The following is a 20,370-nucleotide window of genomic DNA, read 5'->3' as shown; positions in this document are numbered from 1 at the left end:
AACAAGGTAATCAAGTGCTGCCGGTGCGTGCGTGTACGTGTACAGTACACAGCGTAATTATGAATATTCATGTGGTTTGGAAAGTCCGGGGCTAAGAAATACGAGTGTAAAAAGGTCAGTTTTCTCCTTAGCCCCGGACAAGAGATAGTACGGGACTAATTGGCGAGTGTAAAAAGCTGAAAAAATTGGTACGGGACTAACGATAGTCCTGGGTCAGAGAAAGTCCGGGGTTAAGAAACACAAGTGTAAAAAGCCCTTTAGCTTGGGCCTGGCCCTCTCCAGAGAGTTACTGAAAGGGGTTTTACACTTTACATAGTTCAATCTTTACCATGCTACAGCAAATGGCTAGAAATTTCCGGCAAGCTTAAAGTGTACTGTATCCCTGTACACAGAAATTTAGTTTTCTGACATTGTAGGTTATTGTACTGGTAATATCCCTATGAAATATAAGAGTGCAACATTACCCACATACAGAGATATAGCAATTTAAAGAGACTTATAGAGTAATCTCTAAAATGCCAAAAATTACATGCGCCTTGATCGAAGAGTAGTCTTTTGACCTTATCGACTGCATTCGATTGCGTAGTTCGATAATTTTCTTTACGATCAGTATACTACGATACTCTCAAAAAACGCACGCAAATGTCCACATATGCAGCTAGGTTGGTGCTACCACGCCGCGCCGCGCCACTGACCAGGCAGCCGCGGCAGCCTCTACTCATGCAGATGCACATCTGGCTAGATGAGGCGATACTGATAGATACAAAAGTAGTATCGAAATAGCTGTGTGCAGACGAAGGCGAACGAAGGAAACGTGCACACACCGATGGTCTATGCGTGGCTACTATTTTCAGATCTGGCTACTATTGCAGCCTGCACTGGTGATTAATATTTCACAGTTTGGGACATTTTTTGTGATGGGATAGAATTTTTCTAGAGTTCTTTATAGGACATGCTCTCACATCTCTCAAATTTAAATTTTAGGGGAGAGATTCCCTTTTTAAAGCAGTAGCTTGTCAAATCTTGAGTGTAGAAAATTTATTATAATCTCAATCACAAAAGTTTTCACCTGTTAGAGTATTTAGAGTACTCTGAGAACAAACTGTAGGCCTACAATGTACTTGTACATGTACATTAGGTCTTTAATATCAGCATTTTTACAACCAGCGCTGTCAAGATTCTGTGCAGTGCCCAGATTTGTCACAGAGCTTCTTTATACAACTTGTACATGTATCACATAATTGCTGTACAACGTACGTGTCACAAATCATATGTTGTTTGGTTTTTAGCATTGCACTGAATTTATTGATTGTGCTAAAAATTATGCTCTGTGGCTTGGTACTGTATAAGTGGTTTCTTTCGCGGTGGTTTTATTTTCGCGCTTTGAGGTTGAACCGCGAATTTAACATCACGCGAAAATGTTTTGAACTCCTGGGTTGTTACAACGCTATCATTACCGACCGCGAATTTAAACACACGCGAAAAAGTCGGCACCGATGGAAACCGCGAAAGTTTCTGTACGCGAAAGAAACCACTTTTACAGTATTTGCTTACACTCCCCACAGGAAAACAAAACAAATACTGTAATGTGATCATGTTTATCAAATTACTGACTGATACATGTATTTCATGCAGCTGTAGTCAGTACGATTGTACATTTGTACTGCTTGTGAATACCCAGAGCATGTGTGTTGATGGGTCAGAACTTGTGTGACTTATATTTCATTTACATGGCTGTCTAATTGTCTTTGCCTTTCTTCTTTGTTTGTTTTTTTTTTAAATCCAGTACAATCTGCAAACCTGAAGGACAACAACAGCAGCTTCTTCAGTGGAAAGGGCGATCCCTATGTGGAAATGGTCGTCGATTCCCAACCGCCTCGCAAGACAGAGGTCGTGAAGAAGACTTGGAATCCTAAGTGGGATGAACACTTTACTGTGTAAGTGGTGTAATAAATTGTACATTCCTTTCTACCAGCAACTGTCCTGTAGATCAAATGCTTCATCACCCCTGTTGTCACAGTAGACCTACAGTTTTAAAACACTGTAACTTATGTCGGCCATGACTAGGGGGCTTCCGTGAAAAAAGAAGGAAAGATGATTACAAATGGGATATGCAGTGAGTCAGGTGGATTGCAATCTTAGACCCCGTTTACAGTGCGGGGCCGGGCTCGGCCGTGGCCGAGCCCCGCAATTTTGTCCGTTTACACTGCTGGGCTTGGCCGCGCTTTTAATTCAAACCTTTCAATATTTTGTCATAGTGGCGCTCTACTTGTAAACAAACGCAATTTGGTATTGTCTGGTTTTCAGACCCTTTGCCAACTGAATAACGTGTCGACGAAGTCGCCGTTCAGGCAAAGACCTTTGTCGAAGGAAAAAATCCTTTGCAGGACAAAACCACCTTAAACTATGCTAGTTTTCGACGTTGAGGGGGTTAATATCCTGATTAGGGAAATAGTACAGGCAGAGGGTTTGGAAGCCAGACTGAAATTGGCCGCGCATTTGGCCCAGTTTGCGTTTACACTGAGAAAAGGCCGGGCTCGGCCGCGGCCGAGCCACAGCCGAGACCACCTCCAGAGCGAGGCCAAATGCGAGGCCAATTTTGGCCTCGCATTTGGCCTTTTGCGCGTTTACACTGAAGCGGGGCTGGGCCGGGCTGCGGCTCGGCCGCGGCCAAGCCTCGCACTGTAAACAGGGTCCTAGTGCATAAATCAACTGTTAGGCATGCTGAAGCCCCCAGTTATGGCTGAAATACTGTATTAGCTGTTACTTTTGTGAGAGTTTAAATTTTCGTGAATTTCGCAAATCGCTGTTGGACCACGAATTTAACAACATGCAAAAATGTCGCCATGCGCTAGGGTAATACAGTGGACTCCCATTATGATTAAGTCCTCAGGACAGGCAATTTTCCTTTATTATATCAAAATTTTGTTATAACTGAACAAATAAACAATAAAAATAAGTGGATAATGTTGCACCTGAATTTTTTGTTGTAACCAGAATTTTGTTATAACCGTGTTTGTTATAACGGGAGTGCACTGTAGTACACTTACAAAAGCCTAGGTTTCAATTTGCGAAAACAACTTCTTCCAAAAAATATCCAAGACCTCCTCATTCACGAAAATACATGTATCTGGGCACAGCTTATACAGTAGACATAAACATTAAAAAACAATGCCCAAACTGAACAGGTCTACACCAATACAGGCAAATGAATAGCATGTTTTACTGTCACTTTTTTCTTTTTTTTTTAACTTTCTGTCAGTGTTCCTTCGCAGTGCTCGAATAAAATAGAAAGAGGGAAAGAGTGTTTATTAGGGACAGACAGACAGACACACACACACACACACACACACACACACACACACACGCACACACACACATACAATGTACACATACAAATGTACAGTAAATTTGTGTTGTAAAGCACTTCATTTTACAAATTTGTGTACAGATATTGCCTCTAATGCAAGGATTACACTGAAGAAAAGTATGGCATAGTGAAGAAGACCAAAATCGTGACCACAGAAATAATGGCATGAAGATAAAGAGATGCTAGCTAATGTCATATTCTACTATTTAGTGGCAATACACTCATTCATTATCAGCAGAGTTATGGAGACATCCCACATGTAATTAAAAGGAAATGAAGGCCCTGAACACCAATACTTGCAAAATGATCCCTGTAATGCATACATAGCAGCCACTAGAATTCTTTCTGTTTTGCTGTGTTATATGATAGTATTGCATTCATCTGGCTGGCTGAGTCTCCTGAGAATTATGTAGGAAGAAAAAAAATAAAAGAATGTGCCAGCGAAATATTTGATGATGCGGATATCATGCAGCAGTAATGCTGTTGTATCGTGGGCGGATCACGTGTACACAGAGGGCTGCTTGCGATGTGCCGGCTGATTATTCAGTATTCTCTCAAATGGTCTGACGGAAATGATTTTCGAGTGCAGTATGACATGTATCAATATGTGTGTACTTGCATTCCCGCCTGAATCATCCAGGAATTTTATCTCCTCCAACCTCCTGTAGGTATCTCTCCCATCTTCCGAACAGAGTGATGTTCAAAAAAAAAACCAACAACAACAACAACATATGTTATGTGTCGTCATTCCAGTATATGTTATACCATTGGAGTCTCAGCTCAGTGGAACGTTGTCATTTTTCAAAATCAAACTAGTTTTCAAGATGATGGCAGGTGTGTGCATATCAATAAAAGAAAGATTGCAAGTCCCCTGCCTACACTGCTACCAGAGATCTTCGTGCACCCATCCCCTGTATTTGTATTTCTTGTGATAGGTTGATCAAACTTATTTTGCTAAAGGGGAATGAAACTCAAATATCCCTGCATGTGTGTGGATTGAGTGAATACAGAAATATTTGGCAAACACATAAGTGAAATTTGAGGAAAATCAGACAATCCATCCAGTAGTTATGAACTATTCAGTTGTTAATTAATTTTTTGGAGTTTCATAAATTGTGATTGCACAAGATGATAACGTATTTTTTGCTAGGAAAAAGCCCACATCCAAGACGACATTTATCTTGAAATAGATTTGATTTGATTGACATGAGTCATCACTCATGCTTTAAAAGCTCTCGGGACTACCAACGCGAAATGCCATTTGCATTGCGTACAGAGGGGGAACTGATCATAATGAGCAATTCAACTGCAGCAGCATGCAAAAACCCCTTTGAGGTTATTTTCATTATTACAGATGCATATGTATTCTCTTAAATTGAATACGCTGTAGGGTGGTTCTGCACCATACGCTCGCTTGTCCTACCAGTTCAGGGATGCACGAAAAGATTGAGTAAGCAAGGTCTATCTTAGCAACAGGGATTTCCCCTCCAGTGGCACCAACTTCCCTGTGTTGAAAACTATAGATGGCATCGTGTTTTGGATGTCCTTCAGCCAGAACTGTGGTGACAGACTTTATGCCAGTAGAACTTAAAAAACAAAACAAAAAAATAAGCAACTGTTGTTTTTGTAATACTTTCATATGTGCAGTAGCACCGTGCATTCATATTTGGCCTTCTATATGACTGTAGTTTCCTTTATAGCTTTGATAAACGTCAAGATTGCCATTGGCTTTGATTATTAAAGTACCATTAATCCCCCTACATTCGAGTGCATGTTGATATCATTTTCTCTTTGACAGCAAATTTTGTACTTGTCACTGAGTTGTGGTGGCTAGGTTTTAAACAGTGTCCTTTGGTGACCCAGAAAAAAGGCAGCTCTGTATAGGCAGCAAGCTCTAAAATGCAAACAAACATGCTGAGATGACCCCTCATTTTATTAATTACATACATTTTATCTAGTTTGCCGAGAAGTTCAGCGGGTGGTTAGGTACATACATGTAGACATACATGTACAGTATGTCGTGTGATGCCATTTAAAGACATTATTTACCATTTGCAGATGAAACAAAACCCTGCTTTCTATTCAGAATGCTTCAAAATAGTTCTAGAATGTGATTGGGGATAGAAACACTCAATGTAAAAATGATAATCAGTATAATCAGTATAATGTTGGAAAATGTGAACAGTAGTGGAACTAGTAGAATAAACCCTCTACAGTTATGGTTTCTTGAGAAAAATACTGATATCTTCGTATATTTTAGGCTTTATTGTAAAATTTATATATTATAGGATGTTTTGTTGATTCAACTGACCAACACATTTGCATAAAATGTGGTAGCTCGAACATTTTTTAAATCACTACTCCTATTGGTAAACAATACAAGTGTTTAACTTTTTTTTAAACTTTTTTTTTTTATAATGTGGAAAATATGTACACATGTAGATTTCAGTCTAAAACTTGTTTGGAAGGATCAGCCAGTTACATGTAGATAGGCACCAGTAAGAATGGAAATATGTAGATTATCTGCATCTTAGTCAAACATAAGAGGAATCATTTGTAAACAGGATTACTGTCGATATGACACATGTGTAGCACATGACTGTGAATGCGGTAAATTGGCACCGCAGCCCTGTAGATGGGGTTCCAAGGTCACTAATTACTAACCATTGTGTAAATGGTGCACCATACTAGACATACAATGTATGCACAATCATGCAATATAATAGGCCACATGCAATTTTGTTCCATCAATGTCCTTACCCTACGCGAAAGAGAACTGTATGGAGGCTAATTATTATATTGTACATCCACATGTACATGTAAGTGTGCATTTGAAATACATAATCTGTGATGAATAATGAATATATGGCAGATCAGTCACCATCTGTTTTCATTATTATATCAAGTATGACAATACCATCATATTGATTTCTTTTTTGAAAAATCCATGGCTATAGTGCATGACTATGTACAAATGTACTTACGTACTAGATGAATGTCCAGAAGGCAGCGGCAATCAAATAAAGCCAAGTCAACCTAACCAACCACAATTCATATTCTACACAGTTGGGTACTATGAAATCACTCCCCATAACAGTCCAGAACTGATACAACCAAATTTGTATTGTGCACACTTGTACATGTACGTTTTAATAGAGTGTACATGTTACACTGGCTACGTCTAAATCCTGTCTTGATACAGGTGTATAGTTGTCCAGTAACACGTCATGGGTGTATCATTAGGGACTTTTAGATTGTGTGGACACGACAGCGGTCAGGCCACTTGAAAGTGCGAGCCAACCATTCCCGCTGACTCCCATCGACACCAGAGTAAAACCATTTTAGATTTCAGTCGACGGTGAGTACGAGTCGACAGATGTGATGATGTCATAATCGTCGTGCTAAATACATGCTGCGCACGCTGCTCGTCCTCAATCTGGGAGGGCATGAAATCCTTCGAAGACAAGTTCTCGATTCTAGCGCTAGACGTGCCAGAAAATCTGGAGCATGCACAATATCGTGAAATGACGTCATCACGTGGCAGTCCACGTCGTGGATGCGAAATCTAAAAGTCCCTATCGTGGCCCTGGCTGGTCCCGTTGGCTAGTGGCCAGTGGTAGAAATTAGCATTTTAAGAACGGTATGACAAAGCAATATTGAATGCATACAACATTGTATGGCCTTTATCCAGACTCGAAAGTGTGTATAGTGTACAGTTAGTTAATTAATATTCACATGTACTGCATTATATGACACAGTCCCAAATGTGAAAATGTCAGGTTTGGGATAACTCCTAGTTTTATGCGTTATCTGAATGGAGAAGTGAAGTGATATGTACAGTGTACTATGTACAATATAGTGTATGTATACCATACATATAGCAGGCCTCGAATTACGCGGGAGGCAAAAGGCAATTTGCCGCAATGCCCTGTCTACTTGCTGCAATGCCTCTCTCAAATTACCATGCTTACTGCAACTTTTCTTTGCTGCCCTTAAAAAGTTTTGAGAGAGAGTGCCCCTAAAAACAAAAATTGCCTGTCCCTAAAACTGGTGAAATTCGAGGCCTGATATAGTCGTAGGCTGTCATTTCTTGTCAGGTTAACACATCCCCTACTGTAAATCTGTGGAATGAATAGCAGAGAGACAGAACTGGTTGATCTGTGAGGGTTCAAGAGAAATTTTAGTTCTAATGTTTTAAACATTTCTGACTGTTTAGTGGGAGGTCAACGCACTCAGTATGCATGGCTACCTTAGATGTACAAAACAGCTCAGTAGTACCAGTGGTTCCCTGTTCCATGACGCCAGTTACTACCCTGTACTTTTGGATTGTATTGTCTCCACAGAGATGTCACTTATAAACCATGTAACCTTTTTAGCATAAAGGAAAAAAAAAACAACAAATGTTGATTTTACTCTAGATTGATCACAGTCATTTGATAAGTAATGAGCATATTACCGATTTTGGAGCAGTTTTCTCTTGTTAGCCATACACCCCCCCCCCCAAAAAAAAAGAAAAAAAAAGAAGAGAAAATGATAAAAGCAAGCATGTGGTCTCCCTATGTGATTCAGAAAGTTATGGCACTTCAATCTTCCTTCCACATCATTTGTGTCAAACAAAGCATACAAAATGAGATACTTCATGTACAGATAGTAACACTTGGTATGGTTAAAGAGACACATAGTAGTGATTGGTGTAGCATGTATTGATCTGATTGTCGGTGCTAGTAGGTTAGCTTGATATGCAGACAGCACCAGCAGTATAAAACGTAGCACCAAAGTTGAAGTCACCCTACATACCACTTCAAGATGGTGTTGATGCCTTTCTGAGAGGAGAGGTATACGACATCATGTCAACAAGATACTGGAATGATGTTTCTCTGTATGCAGACTGACAGGGAGGATGTGATGGTCAGTGGTAGTGTCAGGTGAAGGTCAGTTTATCCTCTTACTGGACGGAGGAAGTTGACTGGAATGGACATGTCATGGTTAGAGATGCTGCATCGGCAAGGGAGAACTCTGCGCTTGTACATGCACTACCACTGTCCATTCAAGCTATCCGTTGTTCCCATGTTACCGGGTAATAGTACTTAAAAAAAATAGTAGTATTTGAATATATTGAATGTCAGAATCGATCCCTGAGTACAGTTGTAAATTACAGTATGACAATATTCCAGAGATACAATATACTGTACATGTACCTTTTTCTCCCCATTTGTCCTTTTCATTGTTCAAAAGAGTGATGTGGGTGTGCTAACATATCTTAGGCACTGGCCATGCAATCAAATTGAACAAATTTTGAGAAAGATGTCCTCCAAATCACCATGATTGGGCATCTAGAAATGAGAATATCACCCCAATTAGAGTGAAGAGATTTAGAACAAAAGCTGCAAGAGTCACAGATTTGCAGAGACAATTAATTAGCACTATTCATTGCTTATGAGTGACCAAACCTTTAGCTGTTGTTGTTGTTACTGTTTCTTTTTCTTGTGTACAAAAGAAAAACCAAAACAAAACAAAGAACATGTGAGTAAAGCTAACTGATGCATAGGTTGTACGTAGGTGATTTATAATGTTTTGTTTTTATACCAGTCTGCTGTAACTCTGGCTTGCCTTCATACATGTTCATGTAGTTTTTCTACAATTCCTACAAGCCTTTGGTGATGAGGATATCGTTGATCTTACCCCGGAGTATTCTATTATCACAAGAAGTTATTAGCATTTTGTGGTCCATTAATTATGGCATCATTTAGCAATATCAAAATAGGGTTTATGGTTTATATGGTGGCCTTGTTAATTTTTAGAGAGAAAGACCAAGGATTGTATGCATTTGTGACAATATAGCAATATAATGATGGCTATGACAGTAAATTCATAAATGTTACCATCTCAAAATCATCTTCAAAACATCTCAAGCTCAGCTATATACATGACATGAAAAGAGGATTGAGTGACACTTTAAGGACATGATGAAATGAAAACAAAACTACTGACACACTCTTTATCATTACATACATTTCAAACAGTAGTTTTGGCAGTAGCCTGGAAATGTTCATTTGCATTGCATTTGTCAGATTTTTTTAGTAGTAGAAAGTCGTTGGTAGAGTGATCAGGATTCCATTGAGGTACATGTAGGAAACGAAGCTTTTTATAAATCTTCTGTTAAATCAGTGGTTATGTGAGCTAGACGGTTGCCAAAAGAACCAGTCCCCACATTTTGTATGTGTCTGCATGCTCACCGTACCCCGCAGTATTGTACGTAATCAATCAGAGCAAATAGCACGAGTGTTCTTTGTACCTGGGTAGTGGTTGGTTCTTGCATTGTAAGAGCAGATTAGATAGCAGCTCAGGCACCACTATGTACTGCCACCAAGCAATAATAAGCAGCTGACTATTTATCTTCAGTTTCTATAGATATCAACTTGCGTCACACACACACACACACACACACACACACACAAACACTCATACACATACACACACACACACATACACACAGCCCCCTGTGAGCAGTTGGGCGTGAAGCGACCTTTGGCACCTTGACGTCTTTTTTGTACGTCTTGACAGATCTCACTTCTCACTGCATTGTTGTAAAGTGCGCCTGATTTTACATCATGTGCTGTTCAGTAGAGATTACACATCACAGAGGGCAAGGGATACTGTAGATGCCTTCTGACCCATTTTCACTTCCCATATAATTTGGGGCATCTCATATAAAATCAGGAGATGCAATCGAAACACGGTACCCACTGTGTACTGTAGGTCCTACATGTAAGTGTGCGTTACCATCATTGCTCTACTCATCATCATGATGTCGGGAGTGGGTAGATCAGCTTTCGCGGAGTCGGAGTCGGAGTCGGCATGATGAGCCTGAGAATCATGGTCATGCTCTTTTGTATTCATCGCCCCTGACAGCGTCATGTTCTACCCTTCATTGGCTAGTACCAAATACAATATACAACAATTCTTTTTATGTGAGGAAAAGTATCGACAGATGTACAATATACACATGTACATTGTATGTTATGGCAAATATATCACAAGATTCCCATGTGCACACATACAGTGTAATTATGTAGACAATGTCATCACTGATGTGATTTGCTGTGAAGATGGGGGTGGGTGGGGGAGGGGATGAGAAGGAAGATGCAAAGGGTTGGCTTCCAAAACTGTGTATTACTCAATAACTCTTCAGTGGTAGCAGCATGTTGTCTGTGTACAATGTATGTGATACTCTGTCATGGAATTTATGATGAACATGTGATTAAAACTGCCATATCAATATTTTACTATCTCTTTCCTGAACATTTCTGTCATGTTGTGGGGGATATTGATATTCTTTTAGGGGAAAATTTGATATGTTTGTCTCTTACGTGGCTTGCAGTTATTTCAAAGAGTGTGGTTAAATGGCTCTTGATTGCGTTTTGTTGACTGTCCTTACCTTTTAATATGAATTATAATTTTGCTGGTTATGTTATATATTCAATTACATCAAATCTGAGACTTGTGCATAAAAAAATGTGATTTTTTTTTTAATCAAGTATACCATGATTTGAATTGAAAATAGGAAAGAGTATGATTTTTTTTTAGCATTAATTTTCATTTCAGGCCTAAGAGACCCTAACCTGAGATGTCGTATTCAGCCCAATAAACTATCCAGTTATATATCCATGTGCTCCCAAACACAAGGGAAAATTTTGGAATATTTGGGAATATAGTGTCAACCTAATTGCTAAGATTATTATAAGTCATCAATTTGTCCTGATAATACATTCATTTCAGGCAAGTTCTGCAGAAAATGATGACTATTCTTCATTGACACTTATGATATAGTTGTCCCATGAGCTCATTATGTAATTTGTGCATAAAAATACTTGCCTTTTCCATGGCATAAATTAGTGGATGAGAAAATGTCTTTGTAGTTTTTTTGGAAGCTATCCAATTTTATCACCTTTGCTTATCTTACAGTGTACCTTTCCAGGAGGAGCTATTATATGACTATTGTATGCAATGAGGATTCTTGCCAGAATTGCACAAACACTTACCATGGTCATGAGTTGTTTACCTTCATAGTTGGAAATGGGCGACAGGAAAAGTGTGGGGGTATTTGTACATTTTTGTATCCTGCCGGTTGAATCTTGCGCTATTTAGCAACTTATTCTAAATTGAATATTCAGTCTTCTCAGACAAACTAGACCACATGGAAGACCAGCTACATGTTTAATGCAGCGGAATGTGGGCTATTCAGCCATCTTGTCAGATGGAAAATGAAAGCAAACGACCAAACAAACTCAAGCAATTAAAGTGTTCTGGGAGGCATACGTTTCCGGTTACATACGTTGTATGTAATGCTTGGGTTGCAATCATCATTAGAAATCGCATCATACTTCATTTATCAGCTAGTATCTACTTTCATGTAGTCTTTCTCGTTTGTTTCCCTCTTAAACGAAAACACAGCCTGGTCAAACCCACGGCAGAGCTCCAGTTCAGAGTGCTCAACCACTTCAACATCAAGAGCGACGTCATCCTTGGCACGGCAAAGGTCAAACTGCTGCCACTTCTGGCCAAGCACAACGGCAAAGGTTTGTGGACACGTCAAATGATGATCTGATAATTGCCCCAAATCAAACAGATAAAGACCCACTTTTGTAATACAGGTCACTGTCTTTCAGGGGCTTATATCATCATTGTTGTTGCATTCGCCCATGTATATTTATGAGTGTATACATGGTCATTTTATTACCTTAAAGGACAAGTTCACCTTCATAAACATAAGGATTGAGAAAATGCAACAATATTAGTAGAACACATCAGTGAAAGTTTGAGGAAAATTGGACAATCGATGCAAAAGTTATGAATTTTTTAAATTTTTGTGTTGGAACCGCTGGATGAGGAGACTACTACAGCTTGTGAGTCATATGCGTACAACAGTATAAAGAAAATATAAAAGAAAATTCAACATATTTTCACTTTTTTCGCATAATAAAAGAGCAATTGACTTGCCTCTTTCTAAAGGCAGGGGGAATAATATTACCCATAACATTTATCGGTAACGAGTCAGGGGAATGTGTACTTTTTTCAAAAGATGGAATTTTGTGAAATTCTCTTTATATTTTCCTTATATTGTTGTACGCATGTGACATCTAAGTTATTCATACACTGCAGTAGTCTTCTCATCCAGCGGGTACTGCACAAAAACTTCAAAAATTCATAACTTTTGAACGGATTGTCTGATTTTCCTCAAACTTTCAATAGGTCAATTCCATTGTGACTTATGGGACAAAGTGACAATTTTCGGCAATTTCAAACCAGTATTTTGAGAAAATAGTTGCATCAAATGCATTTTTCTCAGTTCATGGTTAGATCCATCATATCACAGTTTATGAAAACACCATACTTAGTCGGAAAAGTATCATTGCATTACGTACAGCAACGAAAAATTGCTGTCGTGACTTATGGGACATGTGAGGACCACCGTTTTTCACATGGGAAAGTAAGTTCTGAAATATTTTTACACACAGAGTCTCTGGAAAGATACTTTCTTTCGTGAATGTAGCAAAGGGTTGGTGCTTACCCTGAGCCAAGTGGTATGAATATCCACACATTGGTACAGTAGCAGGATAGGGAAAACCAGTGTGACTGATGGGACACAAAAACGTGACTTATGGGACGCTATCAACTACCACATTTTGAGATTGAGAGAATAATATTTACTGATGCCAGAACAAGTTCTAGAACATCATAAAACCAATCTATGACCAAAGAACATTCAGAAAATAAGCCATCTGAGAATTACACAAGCTGTATTATGGCCATAATAGTGTATCAGAAATGATACATAAATTCTGCAAAAATTGGCAATTTTCATGAAAAATGAAGGTTTTTCGGACATAACTCCACTCCACGTTCACCGATGTTCACAAATGAGGTATCAAAATATCCGTTGTGAAAGGCTGCTTTGAGTAAACAATACCAGATCATCTAATTAAGCTTCATTAATCATCTATACTCAATAGTTTGATTTTCATAAAATGCAACCTTTCCGTGGAATTGACCAATATTGTGTTCTACTAATATTGCTACATTCTCTCAATCCTTATGTTTATGAAGGTGAACTTGTCCTTTAAAAGTTACATTTCTGTCATAATCTTCAAATCGTAGGTCTACAAAGAAAACCATAATTTTTATTTCATAAATTGAAGTGTGTTTATGGTCACCCAGAACTTACTTGTCTAGTGGAGTTAGTTGTGGTGAAAGTATAAGATAGTCCATTTTGTTGCACCAGAGCTCCTGTAGGCAATACTGTGATGAATTTACTTTGACATACTGTAACACCAGAAATGTTCACGGCATGAAACTTTCGCGAAGTGGAGCCTACTGCCTTTATCATGTTATAAAACTTCCGCAAATTGCTGACCTTGAGTTTATTAAGAGTATATTACATGTACTAGCATTCAATGCATTGTGTAGATAAAAACTTTGCAAGCATTTTACCTTCACAAATCTTGGCTCATGTGAAATGTGTGAAACTTTCAGGTTTTACAGTACCCAACTACGGGTTCCAATTGCTTCTTACATCTATATTGTATGATCTGTATTGTCGTTTCGTACCACCAGTGAGTAACGTGGCACTCCCTGTGGAGCTGAAGGCAGAGGGGAAGGGGTCACAGAAGGGCGGAGACCTCCACATCGTCCTGGACGGGATGACGGTCAGCCAGGAGCTACTGTCCTCCTTGGGAGCGGTCAGCCAAAATGGTGAGATGACGCAAGGGAATGTCCTTGTACGAGCACAACCAGATCTGCCAATTCCCCCTTACTCTGTGGGAGGGAAAACATAGTTCTCATTACAGAAACTGTCAATTTTGGCTCTAAAATGTACACACATGCATAAAAACAGAGTGAAATAACGCTTCATGATAAAACAATTTCAATTAAGTAATGATGAAAGTGCAAAATATTTGTAAGAAAAGTAGGCCAGCAGCATTACAATCTCAGAACCTGTCCGATTGCAATTGCAATGTAATGTATTATAATTGATTTCAAATCAGGCGATAGCAGTATCCCTCGATCTTTCACGCTAAAGTGCGTCACATGTAGCTTCTTTGGAAATACTACTGGCAGGACACAATCATTCATCCCTTAACATTCTACCTACCCACTCACTGAACGAGGATTGCGCATCAGGAGTAAAAGTCATGTGCAAACGATCGAAATCATGTTACTCTTTTGATTTCAAAATGCTCTAAAACAACTCATTGTCCTGGCGAATCATGTCAGCCAGATAAGTTTCTTGGTAGACCCTTTCGATGGGTCTCGGGCAATTACCCCCTGGACAATTACCCCAGACCCTTCCCTGACCCTAACCCTAATCCTAATCCTAATCCTAAACCTACTCCTAACCCAAACCCAAACTCTAACCCTAAACCTAACCCTAATCTTTAATCTACCCTTATCACTAACCAGTATTTAGCCGCCGGGGGTAATTGCCCTAATACGCCTTTTGATGTATGACTGCAAGCACATTTTCAAATGTTGGCAGATGAAGTTCTCTGAGCTCTTCTGAGAACTATGTCTTGCCTTTGACATATCTCTTCATATCCTGATGGGATGGAAATATACAGTAGTCTCCCCAGTTTTGAAATTAAGTACATCCACTGAGATACATACTAGACACAAGTATCCCCCTGATTGCTCATTGGTGGTACCTTCTGGAATTTGATACCTGATCATTAGCAGCCCATGGCACACCCACCCGTTTCGATCATAGAAATAGTAACATAAATACCATTGGTTCCTGAATGTATCCTGCCTATTTAGAAAGAAAATAAATGGTTTATTGGACCAAGGATCCATGTTTAGCTGGAATTCTCGAAAAAATTTTGTTGCATATCGAGGGTGAACAAGATCACTCTCAAACATTCTAAAAAATTAATTGATTAATTAATTAATTGGTATGTGAAAGCAATACAGTCATGAAAGATAACTACAAATTCAGAATTCACCTTTACGTCTATGTTCGGGAGTGGAAATTCTCTCCCATTGTACAGTAAAGAAAAACTAACCAGATTTTTACATATGTCCCATACTATACTGTATACGCTATATATTTCGCGGGGGTTTTATTTTCGCGAATTTCGCGAGTCGGGAGCTATTCGCGAAATTAACAACACGCGAAAATATTACCTTCCAAAATGAATCCCTTGCCTTGATGATACGAACATTTCAGTACTAGAATACCATGTCACGGCTTACCCAACAGACCATACTGGCTAAGCTTGTTTACGCACGTCCACGTCTACTTACGAATACTGTTTGTAGTAGAGAACAAATCCATTATCGCAAGGGGACCACTCGTCAGAAATCTATAGCGCGATGGACTTAGCCACTTCAAAAATGTTGAATTGTGACTTACTAGTTCGCAGAGTTTGGCAAGTCTTTTCCATGCAGTGTATAACTAGTATCATTTATATGCTAGTTGGCAAGTTGAAAATTCACACTTTCTTTGCCACTTCATATTTTCTCTGGTCCCCCAATCGCGAATTTAACCACTCGCGAAAATGTGTGACATCGGCAATTCGCGAAAATTTATGTACGCGAAAATTATAGCGTATACAGTATATCATGTCAGGAGTAAATGATGGTATGGGAACAGGAAACTTGGAATCGGGAGCACCTTTTGAAACTGCAGCATGTGCCAAATCTTGAGTCATGCACGCAACTAGATTAAAGGCAAACATGTTTTTACGGATATAATAACAGTGTGCTACGTTCTGAGCTAAGCATTTGCAAACATACAGCTGTACAAATTAATGCTTGTGGTAATGCCGGGGTGAATTGAACATTCCTGTCTTCAGGGAGGGACCGTCCAGTGGAAAAATAAACAGGAACATTCATGTGAAGTGTAGAATTTCTGAAGAGATCAGTTTCCCTTTTGTAGCTTCTGCTTTAGTAGTTTGGAAATAACACTAGTAATGTTGGTTACACATCAGTCTATTTCCTTGTTTCACTCTCTCACTTACTGTGGAGGGGAGAACCACTGTCCAATAGGGCACTTTGTTTTTGGTTTCTCATTTTCTTCTCGGGAGTGCCATGGTCTAGACGCTGGGTTCCCCCAGTGGTTCCATATTGTAGGTCACTTACCCCTCTGCTTTTGATTTTGTTATAGCTGAAGAGCAGAAGGTTTAGGAAATTTTTCTTTGTGGTGTCGGGCATTCTCTCTGATTCTATACGAGGCATCAACTATCTAGAGATGTCTCTCTGAGAAGTCAGCAGTTTCCTGATTAATCCATCAGAGAGGAGTTGCTGTAATCTTTAAATGGAAAAAAAAAAGAAGCAATTAGTGATCCGACACTTGGTTTAGAGAATAGCCTGTTATGAGACTTAGGAGAAAGCAGAGTCTGTGTTTGCAGGGGGTTAATTGACATAATGATTAATGCTCTATATGATACAGTAACCTTTAATCATTAATTAGGCATATCTATGATAACATTAAGATATCATAAGCTATAGAATGGTTTAAAGACAAAGTTTCGCTTTAAAAGCAACTACAAAGTTGTAAGTCTTAGTCTAAAGCTTTCCATAGAAACAGGTGAGCTATAACATCCACCCCTCTTTTCTACCCCGAAGGTCCGTCTTCCCAGGTCAACGGTGAAGTGCCTGCAGGTCCTGATAGTCTGACCAACGGCAGCCGCTCAGACAGCCGCCTGGCCGCCCTAGCGGCCGTCTCGGCCTCCATAAACAACCAGCAGGACTCTGGTGGCAGTGCCAACAATTCCCCGTCGGCTGGGGGAGCCAAGAGGCGGGCCCCGGCACCGGCCAGGCCTCAGAATCCTCCGTCCAGACCCAATGGTCCCACTCCAGGTACAAAGTTCAAATTTTGGTGGTCATGCTTTTTTGTCTTTTTTTTAAAATTCTATTTTAAGTGTGAATCCTCCATGGCACGTTGAAGAAATAGGAAAAAGAATTAGCATATATTCTACATCATATCAAGTTCGTATTTCTTTTTTTTGTCAGAACTCTGAGAGAAAAGGCATTACATTCCAGTGTGTGTGAAGATTGAGGGTAAACTGAAGAAGGAGATGACATGGAAGGGGAGAGGGGGAAATGTGTCATTTACTTGATTTAAGAAAGTGTATTTGACAGTATTTTTTTATTTTTGATAAGTTGTCTTTAGAAGCTTTGTTGAAACAGGTTTTTGTTGAAGTTGTCTAAGCTTTGTTGAAACAGGCATCTGATCTGTGACAAGCTACATGATGATTGCCTATGTATGACGTGTTTGCACTAAACGCTGCAGCTAGCCTTTAGTGTGAGTTGTGTAAATAATCTCTACCTGTATGACTTACAGCTCCAAGATCCTCAGCAGCTGCATCCACACGGTCCACTACCACTACCACTGCCGCCAGCCGCACATCCACCACTACCACAGCCAACAGCATGGCCAATAGGCCCCTCCCCCAGGTTCCTGGGGCGGCCCCAGCCGTGGCAGCCACTGCTGCCGCCACGACAGCAGCAGCAGCAGGAGCAGGAGCAGCAGGGACGGCCGGAGGGGCGGCCCAGGGGACCGCAGCAGCCGCCGCACCACCCCAAGCAGCCACCCCAGGAGCCGCATCGGGGGCCTCGACGGGCCCCCCGCCGGCAGGAGCACCCACTGGGGCTCCACCGGGGGCCGGACCTGTGGCTGCTGGGGCACCTGTGGGCAGGAGTGTAGACCTCAACAATCAACCTCTTCCTTCAAAGTACGTCTCAAATACAGACACACATGTAATAATCATAATGATAAACCACATTTCTATAGGGTATATCACCGCAGATAGATTCCCTATGCCCTTTGTGCATCCATCTGTAATTATGCAACAAATGGATGAAAATAAGAAAGCAGCTGGACAAGATTATGAAATACAAACTGAGAAAGCTCATACATTGTGATATTTGGTCATCAGTTATACCAGGGCTCGACACTAACGGTGGCCCAGTGGCCCGGGGCCACCAAAAAACGCATGTCGGGCCTCCAAAATTTCAGAAATGAAGAATTTGGTGGCCTGATTGGGCCACCAAAAAAGGTCGAATGTTTGCCTTTGGGCCACCAAAAATAAAGTTAGTGTGAAGCCCTGGTTATACACATATTGTTGTTGTTGTTTTATAGAAAGAAAGAAGAGAGAGAAAAATGGGGCAATATTTACAATACACATTTTGTAAATATCTGTCATTGTATCAGTTCATTTGTAATTGTCATCTTCAATAAACACTTTGACAAAGAGTCAAAAATTTCACTGAGCTTCAGTATTTATGTTGCAGATAGAGCCAAATTTAGATGTGTGTTTCCTTACATTAGTGAACTGAAGAATTATCAGAAGTAGAACAATTCTTGAATTCTGGATGAAAATTCCAATTCACGTATCACATGATATATATTCTTGAGCGAAAATAATTTGATGTCAGCACACAGTGGTATGCAATTGATTAATGTTGTGTCAACTTTTTTTTGTTGTTAGCTGGGAGATGAGACTGGACCAGCACGGTAGGCCATACTACGTGGACCACAACACACAGACCACAACGTGGGAGAGGCCCCAGCCACTACCGCCAGGGTGAGTCGGCAGGGTTGCAACATGTCCATGCTCCCCCTTGCCTTTAAAACTTACTGCTGGAGTAGATTAATGAAATGGGTGCTTGCCACTGATCTCTAGAGGATATATCTGGATATCTCATAGGCCGATTATTTTGAAGCCACCGTGCCGCCATCTTATCACGCACATCGCCCATACACTTGTGTATGAAGCTCACGACATCGCGTGATCTTGGCGACAGTCTCTGCTGGAAAACGTGCTGGTAACATGGCGGTGCGGTGGTGTCTATTGTCTGTACACCGTGAATGGGCTAATGAGATATCCAGATATATTTTCTGTGGAAATCAGTGATGCTGCTTGCCCACTAAGAGTATATGGCACTTGCCCAAGCCCATTGGGGCTGGTGGGGAAAAAAAAAAAAAAAAAAAAAAAAAAAAAAATATATATATATATATATATATATATATATATATATATATATATATATATATATTTATTTATATATATTTATATATATTTGCCTGATGATTGCCCCTAAATGAAGGTGGCATGAAACTCCGAGTAGCAATAAAATACGGATGAACCTGCTGTCAACCGAGTGAACTTGTTCCAATACTTCTGTCTTCGATATATACATGTATATATATATATATTTATTTATTTTTTTTGTAATGCCCTTGAGTATGCAGCCTTCCTCACCTTTGCAATAGCATTCATTGGCTGAAGATATTTGCAGTCAGTTTGCTGTGACATACACCATGGCAACACAAGGCAAACTGGACTGACCTTTTTGTAGCAATTTTCAAATTAGTTGTACAATCAAAGTGGTCACTCTGATCCATGACTATTTCTGTGTTGCAGTGTTGAGTGGGATCGTGGTTGTGAAATGCCAAAGTTATGCAGAAGCTGTTTATGAACGACATTGAACGTCTTTGCATGTATAGCATACTTAATCAGATACAAGAACACACTTCATGTAGCAATTTTGCAGCTTGCCAGAAGAGTCATGTCAGGCTGTGATGAGCAAATCTTTCTTTCATCTCAAAATGTAAAAAGGCATTTGAAATTTCATCACTGAAAATCATGTCCAGTTTGTTAGCTGCTCCAGGAAGCAGATTTATGATATCTCTCTTGTCATCTCTTTCATGTTGTTGCTGATGCATCAGATGGGAGCGGCGAAAAGATCCCCAGGGCAGAATATACTACGTCGACCACAACACCCGCACCACCACCTGGCAACGACCCACAGTGGACTCTGTCCGCAACTACCAGCAGTGGCAGGTGCAGCACGCACAACTCCAGCAATCTGCCATGCAGCAACTGCAGCAGCGTCTCTACCTGCCGGTAAGTTCGCTTGATGCTGCAGATTGCTTGCAGGAAGGAGGATTGGGGGGGGGGGGGGGGGGGGGGAGTTGGAGGTGGGGAGGGGAGGAAGCA

The 20,370-nt window shown here is 40.2% G+C and overlaps 1 protein-coding gene across 1 annotated transcript in view; it reads left to right on the top strand.

The window, feature by feature from the left end:
- Nucleotides 1-20,370, top strand: part of LOC139714269 (E3 ubiquitin-protein ligase Su(dx)-like) — a 64,236-nt gene that overhangs the window by 28,086 nt on the left and 15,780 nt on the right. The window contains exons 3-9 of the mRNA XM_071625986.1: nt 1,787-1,937; nt 11,825-11,949; nt 13,985-14,122; nt 16,994-17,227; nt 17,712-18,102; nt 18,859-18,954; nt 20,100-20,277. Of these exons, the coding sequence (XP_071482087.1) occupies nt 1,787-1,937; nt 11,825-11,949; nt 13,985-14,122; nt 16,994-17,227; nt 17,712-18,102; nt 18,859-18,954; nt 20,100-20,277 (1,313 nt within the window). The remainder of the gene's footprint in view (nt 1-1,786; nt 1,938-11,824; nt 11,950-13,984; nt 14,123-16,993; nt 17,228-17,711; nt 18,103-18,858; nt 18,955-20,099; nt 20,278-20,370) is intronic.

The sequence above is a fragment of the Diadema antillarum genome, unplaced genomic scaffold (genome assembly GCF_040938485.1).
Source record: "Diadema antillarum isolate AM-2024a unplaced genomic scaffold, OU_Dant_1.0 seq00002213_RagTag, whole genome shotgun sequence".
In the NCBI taxonomy this organism is placed as follows: Eukaryota; Metazoa; Echinodermata; class Echinoidea; order Diadematoida; family Diadematidae; genus Diadema; species Diadema antillarum.
The sequence above is the reverse complement of the archived record's forward strand: the minus strand, read 5'-3'. Positions and strand labels throughout refer to the sequence as shown.